We start from the raw sequence: 19,765 nt of genomic DNA on the forward strand, positions 1-19,765 counted from the left end.
CCATTCATGAAGTTTTATTGGAACACAGCCACACTTACTCCTTACAATTAGTTTTGGCTACATTTTGTCCTACAATTTCAGGGTTGAGTAGTTAGACAAAGACCATCAGCTCTTTACAGAAAGTTTGCCCGCCTGTGTCCTAGATTATCAATACTTTCACAGAGAGAGGTTAGAACTGCCAAATTCTTATTTTAGCTTTTATATAGTGTCCTGATTCTGAAAATAAGAGTGAATGTTTAAGCACTAAACCTAATATCTGTAGCCTAGAAACATATGCTGACCTAGAACATTATTTTGTCATCAACTTAAAAAAAATATTTGCATAGTGGTTATATAAGTAGGAAAGTAATAGTAAGTTTAGATACTTGTAAAACATGTAGAATTTGGGTATGTAGTGCCATTTTAGAAACATTTCAACTTTTTAAAACTAAGATTTTAAGTATGATTGCCTCTGACATTCCATTCACAAATTGTCCGGAATGAAATTTCAGTTATAAGGAATGTTAACCTTTTTGGGATTCACTTTAAACTTTCCTATGAATTCAATCATGCCCAAGGCCAGTAACTACAAACCACATCCACAACTCAACTGGCAGCCACATTTTAATCCTACTTTGTGCCCTGCTTCTCACAAAGCTCCCATTAGCTCCTACACAAAATTTTTTTCTGTGTTAGAAATGTCCCAGAAAGAAACTTACACTCTGGAATTAGATGTTTTTTTTTTTTTTTCCCATCATGTTTTAGGGGTGACATTATTTGTAATACCTGATCTCAGATAAATCCTTTGTGAATATCAGGAAGCTATGAAAACTAATTTTTGTTAGGATTATACATTTCCACAGGTATATCAGACTCAGGCACATGTACAGGCAATAAGCCTGAATCTGTCAATTGTTATTATTTCAGGTAATGATTTGACTTCTGTAATTTTTAAGTGTCAATCTATCATTAATCTTGCTATCCCCATTCCATGCTTGTTATCAAAACAGTTCTTTTTTCCTTTATGTCCTGTATTGCTACACAAAAGACTCAAGGGGGAGAGGGGAAAACACTCAAGATTTATTTGAAATAGAATAATACATAAGAGAAGTATATGCAACTACAGACAACGCCCCTGGGCAGGGCCTGATGATAAATGTAGACTTCCCAACAAGGTAAATAACTTGGCACTCTTGCAAAAAGGTATTCTTTAAATATTTGCTCGTTTATTTTGTGGTGAAGCTCAATGTTCCATGAAGAAAGGGTGGAGAAGGTATAAGGGTGGAGAAGGTACAAGGATGTCATTCAGCCTCTCCTAGCTACTAATCTATAGTACAAAAATTCAGCTCTGGTCCCAACTTATATAAACCTCTAGCAAAACCCAAGTGCTGCGAGTTAATTAGACTCACCTTCTTTAAATGGCAATTAGTGACCAAATATTATTGCTCTAATGTGCCATCCCTTGGGGGAAGGAGGTGGACCTCATTTTTCACCCAAAATACCAGTGTTCCTTCTAACTACGTACAACATTTTCCTTGGGAAGAACTCCTAATGACAGCTTTTTCCAGTTCGATATGGATAAAGTGCTGTTTTAATGTCTCCATAATGTTTAGGTCTCTGAGCGTCCGTCCGTCCGTAGGGCAGAAGGCACAGACGAGACCTCAGGGGGTGGCGCCGACCAGGACAGGGAACTGTCCAGTCTCATGATGGGTGATGCAGACCCAGCCCGGGGCCGTCGCCTCGGCCCTTCTCCGGGTCTTCTGCAGCCCTGGCCAGACAGAATCCTATTCCCACCCACTACCAGCTCCTGGAGATTGGCGCAGTCTAGCTCGCAGAGCCCGTCGCACAGAGGGTAGCCGCAGCGGGAATCTGGCAGTACTGACCGCCAGCGAGCGAGTCGACACCAACTCCTGACACCCGACGCCTACGCCGGGCAAGGGCCCACCGACGCGGAGGGTACCGCCGCCCGACATGTGCGGAGCAGCACTGGCAGTATCCTGCCGCCCAATGTTGCCCGCACCACCACACCACCACCACTCCCTGCAGCCCGGCCTCACCTCTGGGAGCAGCCATGGCGCTCCGACAGCCCGGCGCGGAACTGACGCGCGCTCCCTCCGCGCACCCAGCGCAAGACGCGAGGGACCGCCCCCACGACCATAGAGACGGCACCGCTCGGCCTAGAGCGCCCCGCCGCCGCCAGCCAGCCGGCTTCCCTCCCTGCAGAGCACCGAGGTCAGGCTCAAGGATCCGCGCTGCTCCTGAAAAAGATGGAGGCTTCTACGGTTGAGTACTTCGTGACAAGTGTTGAAACTCTGTCCAACGCGCAGTTCTCTAAACCTCAACTCCCAGTGGGCTAAGGAAGCGAAGTCAAGGGAACTGCGCATTGCCTTCTGGGAATTGGAGTCCTCACATAGATGGCAAATAAAAATTTGGAGTTGCCTTGGTGATTCTCTTCTGTCAGAGCTATTAGAGAAGCTACCAGACTTCCTAAAGCACAGAAGCTACGTTCAACAACTTTTATAAATTCGACTTCTCTCGTTGCTTTCCATTGTTACCTCCTGCGTAAATCTAGTACAATTGGTATTACATATACCTCAAAAGTCTTGAGTTTGAGTCCTTAACGTCAACATTTGCCACTGATTGTATCTAACCAGACATTCTCTCTGATCCTGGGAAAACAAACCTCAAAAACATTAAGCAGGCATTTCAACCACTATAATCTCTGCTTTCACTAGAGGATGTTAGTGTGAGCTAATTCTTACATATTTTTATTGCTACAAAAAACACTCTACTTCATGGATATGAAACTTGACTAGGTTTTGTTAAACCCCTATCCTAATAAAATCATCCCAAGACCACCAGGGGCAAACTTGTCAAACTTCAGACAAGGTCAAGTTCATTGACCCATTCTGATGAGGAAAATAGAACACCAGAGGAACCATAAGATATCTCAGGAAATGAAGGAAATAAGATTTATAGAATTGGGGGGAAGGATGGACTTAAGTGAAATTTAAGAGTATATGACAATCAAAGCTAGGCTGTGTGTAAAGAGGTCAACATCATATCTGGACTATAATGTCAGGGTCCTGTTTCTTGGAAATTACAAAGTTACTATATATGTAGAATGTTGTATTCAGGTGCCCCTTCCATGAAGCAAGCCTTTACCAGTTAAGTTGGACATTGAGACTGCTACTCTGTGTCAAAGTAACTTAGATCCTCCAAGCAAGAGTAGAATGTTTCATTCTTACAGATATAATTTCAAGCAACATGTTTCCTTATATTGTACAATTTTAAAGAACAAATTTTTCAGTGATAAAGAAAATAAACAAAGACGATTTTTACACTTTATAGCCTCACCATATTCTTGGCAGAAATATTATCTCCTGTTAACTTTGCAGCTGACTTTATTTGTGTTTGTTATACTAGCCCAATTAGTAAACAAGCAGATATTTACAATCTTAAGTCTGGGCTATTTTTTTTTTACTTTCTCATTAAATTATTATTCTAAGTCTCATGAAAAACATTGGTTTCATGTCTCTCTTATATATGCCTAGTTTTCTTTACAACCCTGGTTAGAGTAAGAAACAGCAGTCTTCAAGATATGAGGCACAAGTTTACATTTGTCCCATATGCTAAGCTTAACAGTACTTCAAGCATCTGTTGCTATTGCCACTTGAGACACTAATGATATTCCTGATTGTCACTAGCAAACTACAGTATCTTCTATGTCTGCTCTTAATGAATTGTATAAAAGGAAGCCCAATAGTACATCCATTGGTAATAAAAGAACGAACATAAACAAAGAGCAATAAGTAACACCTTAAGGCTTAAGGTAACTAATGCTAAATTCAAATAGAGTAGATATTTAATAGGTTATTAAGTATGATAATTTTTGAAGTGTAGTAAGCAGTTAATCATAAACAATACATAGACAAATATAGATACCTAAATATAATTGTTTCCATAAGTTTAAGCATGTTACTCTTGTTCTGCTATTAAGAAAATCACCCAAAAACTAATTTGCTAGATTATTGTTATTTAAAACAATTCTTTCTGTGGCTTAATATTATTAGAAACAAGTCAAAAGAAATGTTGTATTTTTGGGGCTGGGGATGTGGCTCAAGCGGTAGCGTGCTCGCCTGGCATGTGTGCGGCCCGGGTTCGATCCTCAGCACCACATACCAACAAAGATGTTGTGTCTGCCGAGAACTGAAAAATAAATATTAAAAAAAAATTCTCTCTCTCTCTCTCTCCTCTCTCACTCTCTCTTTAAAAAAAATGTTGTATTTTATAGTTGATAAAAATTAAAAGATACAGGAGGTAATGTAAAATCCAGTGACCAGAATATGGGAGTTAAACATGAATAATAATTATTGATATTCAAACATTTCTTATTTGAGTTTAACTCGCTTCTGCTTCCTCTTTTATCATTAATCTTATTTTTCTTTTCCTGCTCAACAGTCACTGATATGTAATCTGTACCTACTTCTACCATTTTCTGTTTAACTTGCTGAAATCTTACTTTTACTCTAGCCAGCTCTTAAAAAGGATCTCAACAGTTGCCTACCCTATCAAGCTTTTCTAATTCTTCATTCTCTTTTGGTTACTGAAATTAATTTATTGAAATTCATAATGTGCCAAGCATAATGTGCCAGGTACTAATTGAGAGCTATAAAACAAAAAGTGAAAGAAGAAGGGGGTATGATGGTTAATTTTTTATTGTCAACCTGATTGGATTGAAAAATGACTAGGAAATGAGTAAAGCACATTTTGGGGTGCATCTGTGAGAGTTTCCAGAGCTGAGTGCCACGTGGAACAACAAACTAGGGGAATGGCTACCACCCTTGAAATGTGGGTAGCACTGTCCAGTAGGCTGAGGGAATGTATAGAACAAAACACGAAGAAGGAGGAAGCCCACCAGCACATGTAGGTGGTTTTTCTATTGCTGCTGTCATCACACATGGATATCAGACTTCAGTTTCTTCAGTCTTTCCATGTGGACGCTCACCAGCAATTCTTCAGAGAATTTCCAGGCCTTTGACCTTGAATTGTGGCTACATTAATGGTCCCTCTTGTTCTGGGGCTTCCAGTTTATTGGACTGAGCAGCTACTGGTTTCTCTGGCTCTCCAATATGCAATCATTGTGGGACTATTCAGCCTCCAATAGTGTAAACCAATCATACACACACACACACACACACACACACACACACTCATTCATTCTATTATTCATTCTATATAAACATATTCATTTTATTGGTTCTGTTCCTTTGGAGAACTCTGACTCAGACAGGGGGTACAGTAGAAATTAATGCTGGAGATTCTCTTCTCCCTTGACTAAGTTGACAAAGCATTTACTTCTTAAGTGTTTCACATGTATTAACTCATTTATTAATTCTCCTGACAACGGAATGAGTTAGATACTATTACTATCCTCATTTATACCGAAGAAACTAGAAACTGTGGCAAAGAGACATTAAGTAACACATCTAGTAAATAGAGCTAGACCCTTTTTTGTGACCACAGAGATTCCTAATATATATTTCTTACTCTCTTGGTTGGTACACATCGTATTCTGTCTCCTCTTCCACCTCATTCCCTCCCATTCCTATGAGGATATATTCCAAAATTATCTTTGTCTGCCCCAAATATCTTTCATTATATACTATTCTCATGATCCTTTAAACTCAAATGTTTAAGTATTGAATATTTTTATCTTTTTTGATCAAGTGCTTCTCTCAATTATCATTGGTATCCAAGGGCAGAAACCTTGAGATAATTGATTTTTTCCTTCCCTTTCTTGAGATGTTATGTCCCCTTAATTAAATGTAACATTTGTCCCTTTACATCATATATTACTGCATGTCCCAATTCTTACAATAGCTTCCAAGCAACCCTCACCAATTCGAGTATCACTCTCCCACAATTAGTCTGCTGTTCAAGAATCTACAGTGGTTTCCTAATGTCCTACTACAAGAAGGCAAACATAACTTTCTCAAAGTCCTGCAAAAAGTATACCAATTCTATTCCTTTTGATTTCCCAAAGTTTCCCCCCAAAATAATCTCCTCTTCCTCTCTTTTACTCCCTTTTGTAATATTTACTTTATTACTTACTCCTTATCAACTCCTGCTTTTGAATATTAAAATAATTAATCAAAACCCTGTTCTAGTTTGTCCCTTTATTCATTCTTTTTAAAAATCATTCATTCAACAAGATACTATACAAATGCCAAAGACATAAAGATGACTAAAATAGTTCAAATCTCAAGAAATTCACAATCTAACAGAAACAATATAGATGAGCACCAAATTATACACTAATTTATTTTAAGGGCTACGGTAATAATAGGAATAAAATCCAATGAAAATCCAAAGAAGGAAGCAATTAATTTTTTCACAGTATATGGGGAAAAACCTAACTATGAAAGGAAAAATCTTATCAGGCTATTGATGGCAAACAAAATTTCATGGTGACTATGGAGTACATTCCAGGTGATAGAGTGAAGAGGAAGTGTAAGAGTGGTGGCATTAAAGACTATGACCTATTTGAAGAGTTTTGGATCAACTTGGCATGTGCAGAAAGTATGAGAGGAGCAGAAGATGAAACTAGAAGATAATGGAAAGCATATTTTGAAAAGTTTTATAAAATATGGGAAGCAGTTTATACTTTATCTCCTAGGTAATGGACAAGAGTCTTCATAGGTTTTTAAGTAAATGAGGTGAAGGTTGAGGGGAAGAGGCCAGGTGTCATCATCAGATTTATGTGTTAAATATATGTATTACCCTAATGAATCATATAAGCAATAGAGGCAGCAGTGACCTAGAAAATAGGAAAATGTCCTGAACTATAGCAGTGGTTATAATACATGAAATTTAAAGACATCTCAAGCCAAATTAACATGGCTTAATGACTAGTTAAACATAGGGAATGTGAGAGAAAGAGAATCAAGAAGTTTTTAATGTATGCTAGTGAGTAGAGAGTGATGCCTTTGATCATAGAAGTAAATAAAGAGGAAGAAAGAAATTTGGCAAAGAGAATCATTTCAGTCTGTGACATGCTGTTATGACCGTAACAATCTGACATTGTCCAACATAGGGCTGGAAATCTTTAGAGTGAATAGACAGTGGAGGTCCTGGGAGAGGATGCATTTACAATCTGATCTAGCTCCCTTTATTCTGGTTCTTACATATACGAAGTGACTTTCTGATACTAAGGCTGGCTTTTCAAATAGGATTTGTTAATTTGACCATTCTAATTCCAGTCCTAAAATAACCCCAACCATTCTTTTTCTGTGTTTATTTATTTATTTTTTTCTCCTGGTACCAGGGATTCAACCCAGGGGCAGTCAACCACTGAGCCACATCCCCAGCCCTATTTTGTATTTTATTTAAGAGACAGGGTCTTGCTGGATTGCTTAGGGCCTCACTAAATTACTGAGGCTGGCTTTGAACTCACGATCCTCCTATCTCAGCCTCTTGAACCACTGGGATTACGAGCATGTACCACCACACCGGCTAGTTCTTTTAAATTTTATTTTGAGATAGGGTCTAAGATGCTGAAACTGGCTTCAAACTTGTAATCCTCCTGCTTCAGCCTCCCAAGTTGCTGGGATTACAGACATGTGCCACTGTGCCTGGCTGTGTTTTAAAATCTTGAAGAACCAAACGAGGGCAAACTGAACAGACAAGAATCAAATTTTTAATTTTTAAGATTAATAATAGCTACAATCACCCTTTAATTTTTAAGATTAATAATAGCTACAATCACCCTATCTTTCCCTCCCCTCAAGGATTTGCCTTAACAGTTAGCAAGCCAACCTACTTTAACATTTTTAATGTTATGAAAATCATGACAGTTTACAAGTAGGTATGTTTGAAGTTCTTTGTTATAATCTCTGTTGAAAGTGGATTTCAAAGAATATCCATGTTATAAATAACTTTAGCCTAAATAGAAAACAATTATACAAATGCCTTAGTAAAATCACTTATGCAAAAAAAATATGCTAACTATTAACCTATTAAAGCAACTTAACAGGCCCTCCATCTAGAACCTTTCTTATCCATGAGTTGGAATTAGAATTATGTAAGGAGTAGTAAAATTACAGATCTTAAATTTAGCTATCAGAGCCAAAAGTGTGGCATACACCTGCAATTCCAGTCACACGGAAGGCTGAGGCAGGAGGACCATAAATTTAAGGCTAGCCTCTGCAACTTAGCAAGACCCTTTCTCAAAATGGAAAAAAAAAAGGTTGGGGGTATAGCTAAGTGGTAAATCCCCTCTAGGTTAAATCCCCAGTACCACAAAATAAATATTTTTATATATGCATATATATAACTTGTTATATACATATAATTATGTTAATATATATTTATATATAAATTTGATCATCAGTAATTCACTGGGGCCCTCAACATACCTGCCTATAGGAATGGGCAAACAGAGGAATGGAATAGGCCTGTAAGGCTCCGTGAATTGAATTAGATAGTGGAGAATTACAAGTGTCGTGCTCAGTGAAAAGTCAAAGCTACTATTTAGAGAAATGCTAGTCAAGTGTTCTCAGACATTCTATTTTTTTTTTCAAAGATCCAGAAATCCAGATTTCAGGTAAAATTTCCAGGTTTTAAGAGTGATTATGTTACCCAGGTGGTGGCACAGGCCTATAATTTCAGGAAGCTGAGGCAAAAGCAAGTTGCAGGTCAGCCTTGGCAACTTGGGAGACCCTCATCAACTTAGCAAGACCCCATATCAAATAAAAAATAAATAAAAAGGACAGGAGATTTAGCTCAGTGGTAAACTGTCTCTGGATTCAATCCCCAGTACCAAAAACCAAAGAGTCATCTTGCAGACCTTTGCTGTAATTGTTCCAAACAGTAAGATTTTATTATACAGCAATTTAATCTATGCTATCATTACATAGCTAGTAAAACTGAAAATATTGATTGGGTTTTAAAATTTTAATGTTTTACATTAAATGCAACTTTAGAAATAAATAGTCTCCACTTCTAGTGACATTATCTTATATTATTATTATCTAAATGGCATAATTTCAATCTTTGCGCTGCCAAACTTTTTCTAAAAGATAAAACAAAGACAAAAGGACAGAATTTGACTTCCCAACTTTAATACAATGAAAAGGTGTTACAGAAAATAACTTCTAGTTTGTTGTAGCAATAGCATGTGCTACCTTCTGCAAAATTAATTTTCATGGAGGTAAAAATACTTTTAGGTATTTGTCATTGTTCATAATTGGGTAACATTTTCAAAAATGTGATCTTCCTCTAGGTTTCATCAACAGCTCTTGTTAGGTTCACCTTGACTGCATGGGTAGTTTTGCTTCGTCCCCCTCGAAGACCAGCTATGTAAATCTGAGGCTTGGGTACTCCAGTGCTGCCCTCCCTATTCGACTGGGTGCTAGCATCTTTGAGAGGGTACACCTGTGAGCAATTTTCTCTTCTCATGTGACTAAGATCAGTTTGTACTGAGTGAGTAATTTTCTGACGCAAATTGGCCTAAGTAGAAAAAGAAAACAGGAATTAACATTTCTCTGAAGAACAGAATATGAAATATCATCACGTACAATTAATTATCTGCCTATCTTTTTTTCAACTGACAAAAATTTAATCCTGTAACAGCATTTTTATTTAAGAGTTATTTAAGAGAAATCAGAATATGAGTTTAATTTTTTAAATTTTTTATTGGTACATTATAATTACATATAATAGTAGAACTCACTGTTACATATTTGTAACATATTTTATACATTCATATAACAATATAACTCAGTTTCATTCCCCAGTACTTCCTCATCTCTCCCCCATTCCCTCTTCCTCTATTCTACTGATTAACATAGCATTTTTCTCTTTTTTGTTTTTGTCTTTTTTTTTTTTTTTGTGCGATGTGTGTGTGTGTGTGTGTGTGTGTGTGTGCTTTTGGGTTTTTTTTTTTTAGCAAGCAAGAAGTAGGTTTATTGTACAAGCAACAAAGATACAAAGTTAGACTTCTCTGGAGAGAAGGGGCCCCAGAGCTGGAAATCCAACATAGCATTTTTCTATAAAATATCAGAATGTTAGAAAATTTAAAACATAATAGAAAATTAAATGTCCTTTTCTAAGAAGTAGAAAAATATATAAAATGTGGAAAATGGACCCCAAAAAGAACATACAGATCCAGAGTTACAATTAGCTCAATTAATTTTTAAAATATTTCTAATTCCTTTATTATTATATTTTGAGATTCATATGACCTGAATTTTTTCCACCATACTTGTTTTATTTTTTTAAAGATAAAAGTTTCAGATTTATATTGTCTATAAAAAAGTCTTCACCCTGTTTTAGTATTAAAATTAACTGTTGTTTTCAGATTATATTTTACATTATTCTTCATTTTGCTTACTCCCTTGATTAATCAACATGAGGTTAAACATATTACACAAGTTGGGAAGCAAAGAGAAGATAATTAAAAGGAAGATAAGTGTAGGGGTGTAGCTCAGAGGTAGAACACTTGCCCACCTTGTGTGAAGCCCTGGGTTCAATCCCTAGTGCTGAAAAGAAAAAATAAGGAGGCTAATGATTGATCAGATTATGCAAAAGGCCAAGGAAAACCTCAGAAGGCATTAGAGCGTGTAAATGAAGAAGGTGACTAAAGGAAACACCGGGGATTAAAGGAAACACATCAGAGTTTGGGAGACTGAGAATCCAAACTACTTCCTTTACACACACAGTTTACATTAATGTGATTTTATTATTTCATTGTCTTCACTAGAATAATTTAACAATTCCAAGAGCCTCTTGCCCAAGTAAATCACTTGACTGTTTATTAAAGAACATCCTAAAAGACAGTCAACTCTTCAGTAGTAAGCATCAATACACAGTTTAAGCTCAAAGATTCTTTTTATCTTTTTTCTCAAAAATCTTCATTTCGTAATTCCCACCAATGCTGGACTGCTTTTTCTTTTTCTTTTTCTTTTTTTTAAAGGTAATGGATCCAGAAAACAGCTAAAGGCAGGAACCCATTTAGACATTATCTTTTTTTAAAAATTTTTTTAAAGAGAGAGAGAGAGAATTTTTAATATTTATTTTTCAGTTTTCGGCAGACACAACATCTTTGTTTTGTATGTGGTGCTGAGGATCGAACCCGGGCCGCACACATGCCAGGCGAGCACGCTACCGCTTGAGCCATATCCCCAGCCCTGGACTGCTTTTTCTTGATCCCTACCCAAAACTATTCAGACCCCCATCCAACCCTCTAACACACCTAAGGTATCAAAAGACCTGCCTTAACAAATTTAAGATTCTCAATAAATTCTGAATTTGCTACTCCTCCTCTGAGACACTGCCAATGTTCTGTTGAAGTGGTATCTCCCTGGCAGCTATAAAACAGTAAACTTAGCTTTGTCTAATCAACAGGATGGATTGGTAATACTCAGGAAGCATGACATTCAACATGATGCAATTCTAGGGGATAATTAGGTCTAAGATGGAAATAAGAATTAAGTGGTGATTTAGGGATAGGAATGTAAAGTTTAGCCCTCTGAATATATTGCCTTAACATTTCCATACTTATCCTGCCCCCTCTTCCTCTCAAAATCATGTTCTGCCATTGCTCCCTACATTTGACTCTTTGTATTTCAAGACCAACTTAAGGTGTTACCTAATTTAGCAGAATTTTTATTTCACTTCTCTTACCACTTTCCAAGGTTTTTAGTGGAACAGTATCACTTTCTAGACAATTAGCCCCTGAAGAACAAGGTAGTGTTACTCAATAAGTGTTTGATGAACTCAAGTGAGTTTAGTAAATAACAGAAAAGAATATGGGAAAGTGGGCATTTCTACAGAAGAGTAACTGACAGGAATGCTAATGGAACACTGATTTGAAATATATATATGAGGAAGCTGATCCTTCCTCATGCCAGGAAATCGGGTAACTTAAAAGCTACCACCAGAGAGGGTGGCAACAGAAATGATGTTAATTAGTGGGAAGGCTGTTAGAGGTTGAATATGTAAGAGGAACAAAGGCTAGATCATATATGACAATTGAACTCTCTGACTCAACACCTCTACATCAACCAGTCTGGGAACCCAAAAGACAACCTCTGTAGCCATAGCAACTGGCCCAGAATGGGCAGGACTTGGCCAGCTTCCCCCCCCCCTTTTTTTTTGGCCCCAACTCTTAACTAACCAAAGAAAGTCAAATATATTCACCAAACCAGATCTCATGAGATGCCCTGCTTCTTGTTAGATTGCCTCCAGTTTCCCCATATCATCAACCTCATCCAAGAAAACTGAAACTTTTTCCCTTTTCTCACTATAGTTTTTCCATTCCCTGACTGCTTTTTGAGTTTGCCAAACTCAAGTAATGATGCTGACTCCCTTGCCCCAGCTATCTCTGAGTAAACAGCCTCCATGGATTCACATTTGAGACAGCTTCATTTATTTCCACACCTGATTTCAGTTAAAGAAATGGGTAAAACATACTAACAAAATGCTACAAATATTTTTAAAAATTATTTCATTCATACTGCAACTATTTGATGTCTAAAATTATAAGATACTATAAATAGATACAAGTTGGGGGGATTTCACTGAGTTGGATAGGAATGAGAGTTTCAAAGACAGGCTTTAAGAATAAGGCACTTGTTGTGATTAGGGTGACTGAGAATCAAAAGGATGATAGTCCAGCATCTCGACAAAAAAGGTTGACAGTAAGAGGAAAAAATAGATGATTTAACCTAAAAAGTTCCCAAACTGAAGGCTATGCTTTAAATGATTAGAATAAGTTAAGAGAGCTTTACAAACTAGCTCCAAGTTTTAAAACTATTAAGACACTTTGTAGTCACTGGTAGATGTCATTTGAGAGTAGTTTCATGCTTCTGTATCTTTATATATGCTTAAAGTTAGAAGACAATCTTACCAAGTAAAGCTGGCTAACATAATTTTTTATGTTACAAAGAACTGTATAGGACTCATTTTATATAAAAAAACTTATCAAATCTATGGACACATTAAAATTACTCAAGTTGTGAATAATTTTAAAAAATATCGTCACAAACCAATTTTATAGCTTTTCTTCTTAATTCCCATTCATTCCATTCATATGCTCTCACAATTGTTGGTGGCAGTATATGTGTATCTGTCTGTGTACTACTTTCACACTTCGTAATTGGTTTTATATAATGTTTGTCAACATCTCTCACCTAAAGAAAGAGTTTTGTAATTAGTACTTATAAAAAATAAACATTATTTATAGATAACTAGACAAATGTAGCTAAAACTGAAAATAAATTAAAAATCAAGAATTTTTGAACATGAAATCTACTTGTTAATACCAGCAGAGAAAATAGAACTCAAAATTGATGAGATAAACATAATTATTCTTCTGAACATTACAGCTTTGTGCATGATTTGTAAACTTAATGTAGGAGTTGTATTTTGGAGGAGGAAAACATCCTTCCTTTCCTTGAGAAATTCAATTGCTCCTCCCCATGTTCCATAATCAGTGGATTAAGTGGAAATGTGTTAGAAATGGATAGAAATTAAAAATAGCTATTAAATGTTAGGTATAAATCTCCTTAGTTTAAATCTTGAACTTTATACATAGAAGATTACTGAAGGCTTTTCAGAGAGAGGGTTGGGTTTTATTTTTAGTGGAATGTACTGTTTTGGGGCTGGGGCGCCCAATATTCAGTATTCAGTAATTCCAGACTAAGGAAGATATGGTTATGCTGCATGTGACAGTGTTGGAGGGAGTGGCAGAGAGTTAAGGAACTTGAATCATAATAAAGATGAGAGAGAATACATTAAGTTTAAGCACCAAATAATCACAAAGTACCTACCATTTGATGCACTGTTGGCCTTTAAAATTATCTTATGAATGGTGTGTTGATAAAAATATACTAAAACATAATGATTAAAAGTACTATATAATACAAGGAAATGGTAAATAAATAAGACAATAAACTCTCTATGAACTATACAAAGAGAAAATGAGCTTCCATAAGTATTGAAGGTCACTAGAGAACAGCTGGAGATTAAATAGGCTTAAAGAAAGGGAAAAACAAAACCAGGTGTGTAGGGAAAATTTACCTTATGAAAACTGCAGGATCTACAGACAACATATGGTTATCTGATTCTAGGCTTTGTCTTTGAGCTATTTTACAACTCTGTACATTGTAAATAAGTGATAACAAGGCCAAATAATTTTTGACTATAGACATGTAAAATTTTTCCTAACTTTTTTTGTATGTGTGGTACTGAGGATTGAACCCAGGGCCTCATTCATACTACACAAGTGCTTTACCATCCCTGGCCCTGTCTGTACTTCAATGACTTCCTTTTATCCATGTAGGAAAAAAAAAATCAATGTTGCCTTTATTTTCATATCAATTTGAATATTTATGGTCTAAAAATGTGTGTGTTTTTAGGATTCTCTTTTAAACCAATCAAAACATCTGTCTGAGCAGGGTGTTAGGGACACACACCTATAATCCTAATGGCTTGGGGACTGAGGCAGGAAGATTGCAAGTTCAAAGCCAGCCTCAACAATTTAACAAGGCCTTAGCAACTTGGCAAGACCCTGTCTCAAAATAGTATATTTATATATAAAGGACTGGAGATGTGGCTCAGTGTTTAAGTGCCCCTGGGGGTTCCATTCCTGGTACTTAAAAAAAAAAAAAAGTCTGACTGATTCTCTCACTGACCAACAAATAGGTTATACTGTTTAAAACATGTTCATTTTTATATCTCCATGAGAATCATAATTTTATACATTCTTTTAAAAATTTTTTTTAACAAATAGAAGACCAGGTTAGTTTGAACAAGTCTGAGAACAGTATACAACTCATTGTTTTTCTGACACTGAGAGGTCATGGTGAGAATTAAAGAAAAATAAAAAAGGACATGTAGGCCTTGAATGCCAAGCCAAGGAGTTTGGATTCCATCTTATAAATTAAAGTCCTAAATAATTTTAAATTCAGAGTAGAATGATAAATGAAATTGTTCCAATCTGCAGAAAAATTACTTATTAAAAATTTGTTTATATATATATATATATTTCTTCCATAAATTTTAAAGTATTGGTCTTTTTTTTGAATATTTTTTCTAAATTAGAATTTTATATAACATAGTATCTAATGAGGCACAAAATGACATGTATTAAACATAAGATAGTGACACTTATAATGCTCATCAAAAAGAATTATGATCTTCAGGGACTATAACTTGTACAAATTTAAGAACCACTAACTTAAGAAAACTGATTTGGTCTTAATTGGAAAAAAAGAAACATACTAGTTAGGGGCCAGAAATAACTTTGAGGCTTTTTGTGATAAGAAGTCATATTATACTTCCAAAATAATATATAAAATGTAAATAACATACATATAACATATTTTCATGTATTTTTATTCAAAAGAAATATATATGTGGCATTTATAAAATAATAAGTTAATAAATGTAAATAACCTATAAACTAAAGAAGAAATCCTTTAAAAAGGAAATACTTAGAACTAAACAATGGTGAAAATAACTGTTTAGGGCTGGAGTTGTGGCTCAGTGGTAAAGCGCTTGCCTAGCATGTGTGAGACACTGGGTTCAATTCTCAGCACCACATATAAATAATAATTTTTTCTTAAAAAAAGGGTCCATCAACAACTAAAAAAAATTTTAAAAAATTAAAGGACAAAATTCCTTTAAAAAATAACTGTTTAGAAGTATAAATAGTAGAGTGAAAAGAAAATTTATTTTATTGCATAAAAAGGCTAAAAATTAATGAGCTTAGTATCTATTTGAGGAATTAGAAAATAAACAGAATGAAATAAAGCAATTAGATAAAGGGAAATAAAAAATATCAGAGCAGAAAATAGGAAATGAAAGCAAAGATAAAATGGGATCAACAAAGCCAAAAGCTAATTCTTTAAAAAAACTGAGAAAATAGTTCTTTGGCAAGATTAACCAAAACTAAAATCAAAATGAACAATCATTGAAATAAAATGACATACTAAAAAACTGTAAAAATCCTCTAGCAAGATTAATTGAAAGAAAAAGAGAGAAGACTAAAAATGAACTATATTTAGACCTAAAACAGACATAAGATAATGTGAAGAATAAAAAAAGAATATTGTGAAATCTTCATAAGAATAAGTAAAGAACTTAAATGTGAATAATTTCCTAGAAAAATTAAACTCTCTAATACAAAAAGAAATAGAACTATACTTGAAAAATCCTATAATCACAAAAGTATTTAAAATTGGTAGTCAAATGAGTAGTTATAATTTTTATAATCAAAGAAGTCCAGTGGAGACAGGGATATAGTTCAGTTGGAAAAGTGCTTGCCTAGCATGCACAGACCCTGAGTTCAATCCTAGCACCAGAGAAGGGTGGCGGGGTAGGAAGGGACCCAGAAAGCTTTATAAGCATACTTTACCAGATAATTCCAATACTAAGTAAACATAGAAAAGAAAATATAATTATTTACACTCAATACTAAGACATGTATATCAACCTTGATATCAAAACAAGAAAATCGAGTAAGGAGAAAGAAATGCATAGGTCAGTCTCACACAGAAATACAGATGTAAAATTTTAAATTTCTAAAGAAAAATAAAAATATGACCAATGAATACATTTTTAAAAATAAAAGGAACCAGAACCAGGTTATATTGATCCAAGGAAAAAAATTTTGGCTTCATCTTAGAAATAAATTAATATACAGGGCCAGGGTTATGACTCAGTGGTAGAGTGCTTGCCTAGCACACGTGAGGAACTGGTTTCAATCCTGGCACCACATAAAAATAAACAAAATAAAGATATTGTGTCCATCTACAACTTAAAAAAAAGTTTAAAAAATAATATACAGGAATTCATCACTTTTACCCACATTAAAGGGTAAAAGTCACACCATAATCTCAAAAAAACATAGAAACTGTTGATATAATTCAATAATCATTCATATAAAAAATGTTTCAGCAACTAAGATTAAAAGAGAAACCTTAACCTGATAAAACGAAATCCATGAAAAATGAAATACAATCATGAAATATCAAAAATATCTTTCTGAGATAAGAAAGAAGACAGTGGTACCCACTTTAACCATTTCTATTTAATATTGTACTAAGGTTGCTTTTCAGTGCAGTAAGGTAAGAAAAAAGTATAAAATATATACTACACTGTATGTGTGTGTGTCCAGCAGAATATATATGTTATATATGATGTGGTAGGGTTGATAAACACACTAAAACATAATTAGAAGTGTTGTACAATATAAGGAAATTGTAAATAAGGAGACAATAAGCTCTCTATGGATAATACAAAGAGAAAACTAACTTCCATAGGTACTGAAGATCACTGGAGAATAGCTAGGACATTAAATTGCTGCCAGAATTTTATATCCAATTAAATCCATTTTCTAGAATGTATTCTCACTGGTATATTTATATTTATATATATGGGGGAATATATATAAATATACACCATATAGGGCTCACAGTATGGCCCTTGATTTACATTAGCTAGTACTTCTAACTGGGAAATAATAAAGAGATTAACTATATCTGCCTCTATTCTCCAAGTCCAAAAAGAGCAGGAAATTTTTATTAATCTTTTATTTTTAAAAACAACATAAAATAACAGTAAAAATTAAAGGACACTGGAACTTCAGTAACATACCTAAAACAATCTGTAGCAGTGGTAGAAGAGATTTCATTTAGCTGTTGATTGTTCTCTAGTCTCACAATGATTGAAGCTGCACATTTTTCAAAGGGACAGAGAAGCTGCTGGAGGTCTGAGCTCTCCTGGCAGCAATCCAATGCAAACTAAGGATCTGGAGGTCTTTGCCATCCCAGGATCTGAGTGTGACATATTTTTGAAGGATGTGTGATGTTCAATCGTAAGTGTGACAAAAGCTGACAAGTAGGAAGCTTATGTACTCAGAGTCAAATGCTTACATCCAAGTGATGTTTAATTTTGAAGATGTGATACTATCATTTGCTGAAAATATTGGTTCCCATGTTGAAGCTTTCTAGGAATTATAGTGGGTTTGACTCATTTAACTCTTCTCTTACACTTCCAAGAATTTCATGATGCCTTGTCACCACAGCTACCCACACCAGGCTTTCCAGGAACAAAGAGAGTTTCTTAATGCAATCTTCCTAAGTAGAACAAGTGTAGCAGGGTACATGAATTCTGACTGTTGGCATTTGTATACTCTGGATTTCCCAGATAGGTGGATAATCAGACAGATTAAACCTGAAAACTCTGATGCCTGACACAGCAATTATGGATCAGTTCTACATGAAAGATGGTGTTTTAGCAGAGGATATCACTTAGGAGAGTATAATTAGTGGCATAATACCTGGTTTTTATGGTTTTGATATGATGTATTCCCCAAAAGCTCATATGTAAGACAATGCAAGAAAGTTTAGAGATGACTGGATTTTAAGAATCTTAATCTAATCAGTATATTAGTCCCCAGATAGGGATTAACTGGGTGGTAACTATAGATTAATTGGGTATGGCTAGAGGAGGTGGATTACTAAGGATATGCCTTTGGGGTTTATATTTTGTCGTTGTAAGGGAGAGCTCTTTTTTCTGCTTCCTGGTGCAATATCCTGAGCTGCTTTCCTGTGTCACATCCTTCTGCCCTGATGTTCTGCCCCACTTCTAGCCCAGAGAGATGGAGTTTGCCCTCTACAGAGTTAGACCTCTGAAACCAAGAGAGCCAAATAAACTTCCTCCTCTAAAATTGTTCTTGTCAGGTTTTTGGTCACAGCAGCAAGAAAGCTGACCAAAATACTGATTCTGTGATTAATGCTCATTGTTCAATCACTGAGGGAATTCAGTGAATAGAATAAAATTGAATGGAACTTGACTACTGACTTCACTACAGAACCAGAATTTCTTTTTTAGCTTTGAAACAAACTTAAGTCAGACATCCTATGATGACTTGATTAGGAAAGTCATGGAAGTCTTCAAATAGGAAAATTTTCGAATACCATTTGTAATCAGAGTTCTAAATGTCACACAGTACTTTCTTCACTCCAAAAGACTAAAGGTTGAAGGACTGAAAACTGAAGAAACAACAACAGTGAAGTTGATTAGCAAAAAATGCAAAAAGAGAATAAACATAGGCAGTGGTAGCTGCTTTCTAGAGATTGATACCCTGGGGCTGTGATTTCCATAACCATCATGTTTTAGTTACACAAGCCCTAGATGGAATGATAGTGCAATCATTTTGAATTGTATGTATTATTATATCAAGTAGCTAGATATCTTGCATGAAAGCTTTCTCCTGTGTTTAAGTATTCTATGCCATTCTTGCTATGAAATTGAAATGTTTATAGGAAAAAAACCCCTGCTATATGAAACTTTACAATGCTTGAGAAAACAATTCTGTTTGGTTTATACACAGTGTAATATTTCTCCAGGTATCATCCAGAATTCCCCACAGGGCTTTCTTCTTCATTAAATACTGGTCTCAGAATAACCATCTGGGACAGTAAATTGCTACCAGAATTTAATATCCAGTTAAATCCATTTTCTAGAATGTATTCTCACTGATGTTACTGAAATCAATTTCTTCTTCATATAGACACTTTTTGCAATAGCAACTGAAGTTTTTCTTCAAAGAGTAGCATCTTCTTTTAGAAAATTATTATAGTTATTCATTTTGTGTTACTATTTTAAAATTATTTATCCCCACATTTGAAGTTTTCTAATTGACTTCTTTTTCTCACCATGATGTCCCTTCTAAAAATCAACAACATTTAAAATAGCAACCAATAACAAAGTCTCT

The 19,765-nt window shown here is 35.2% G+C and overlaps 2 protein-coding genes and 1 pseudogene across 9 annotated transcripts in view; 1 reads left to right on the top strand and 2 right to left on the bottom strand.

Moving 5' to 3' along the window:
* Slc35a1 (solute carrier family 35 member A1) overlaps window positions 1–2,283 on the bottom strand; it is a 31,271-nt gene extending 28,988 nt beyond the window's left edge. Inside the window, exon 1 of the mRNA XM_005324727.4 lies at window positions 2,037–2,283. Within this exon, the coding sequence (XP_005324784.1) occupies window positions 2,037–2,052 (16 nt within the window). The 5' untranslated portion in view covers window positions 2,053–2,283. The remainder of the gene's footprint in view (window positions 1–2,036) is intronic.
* A 6,801-nt stretch (window positions 2,284–9,084) lies between these two features.
* The window catches only part of Cfap206 (cilia and flagella associated protein 206), a 37,947-nt gene continuing 27,266 nt past the window's right edge, over window positions 9,085–19,765 (bottom strand). For 7 of the 8 annotated variants that reach the window (XM_078019636.1, XM_005324729.5, XM_021726029.3 and 4 more), the window contains 2 exons: window positions 13,029–13,172; window positions 9,085–9,489 (listed from right to left, as the gene is read on the bottom strand). In XM_078019636.1, coding sequence (XP_077875762.1) covers window positions 9,259–9,489; window positions 13,029–13,172 — 375 coding nt within the window. In that variant the 3' untranslated portion in view covers window positions 9,085–9,258. The remainder of the gene's footprint in view (window positions 9,490–13,028; window positions 13,173–19,765) is intronic. The other variant, XM_078019637.1, reaches the window with a different exon arrangement.
* On the top strand, window positions 17,707–18,375 carry LOC110598100 (S-adenosylmethionine decarboxylase proenzyme pseudogene; annotated as a pseudogene).

The sequence above is a fragment of the Ictidomys tridecemlineatus genome, chromosome 8 (genome assembly GCF_052094955.1).
Source record: "Ictidomys tridecemlineatus isolate mIctTri1 chromosome 8, mIctTri1.hap1, whole genome shotgun sequence".
NCBI classification, from domain to species: Eukaryota; Metazoa; Chordata; class Mammalia; order Rodentia; family Sciuridae; genus Ictidomys; species Ictidomys tridecemlineatus.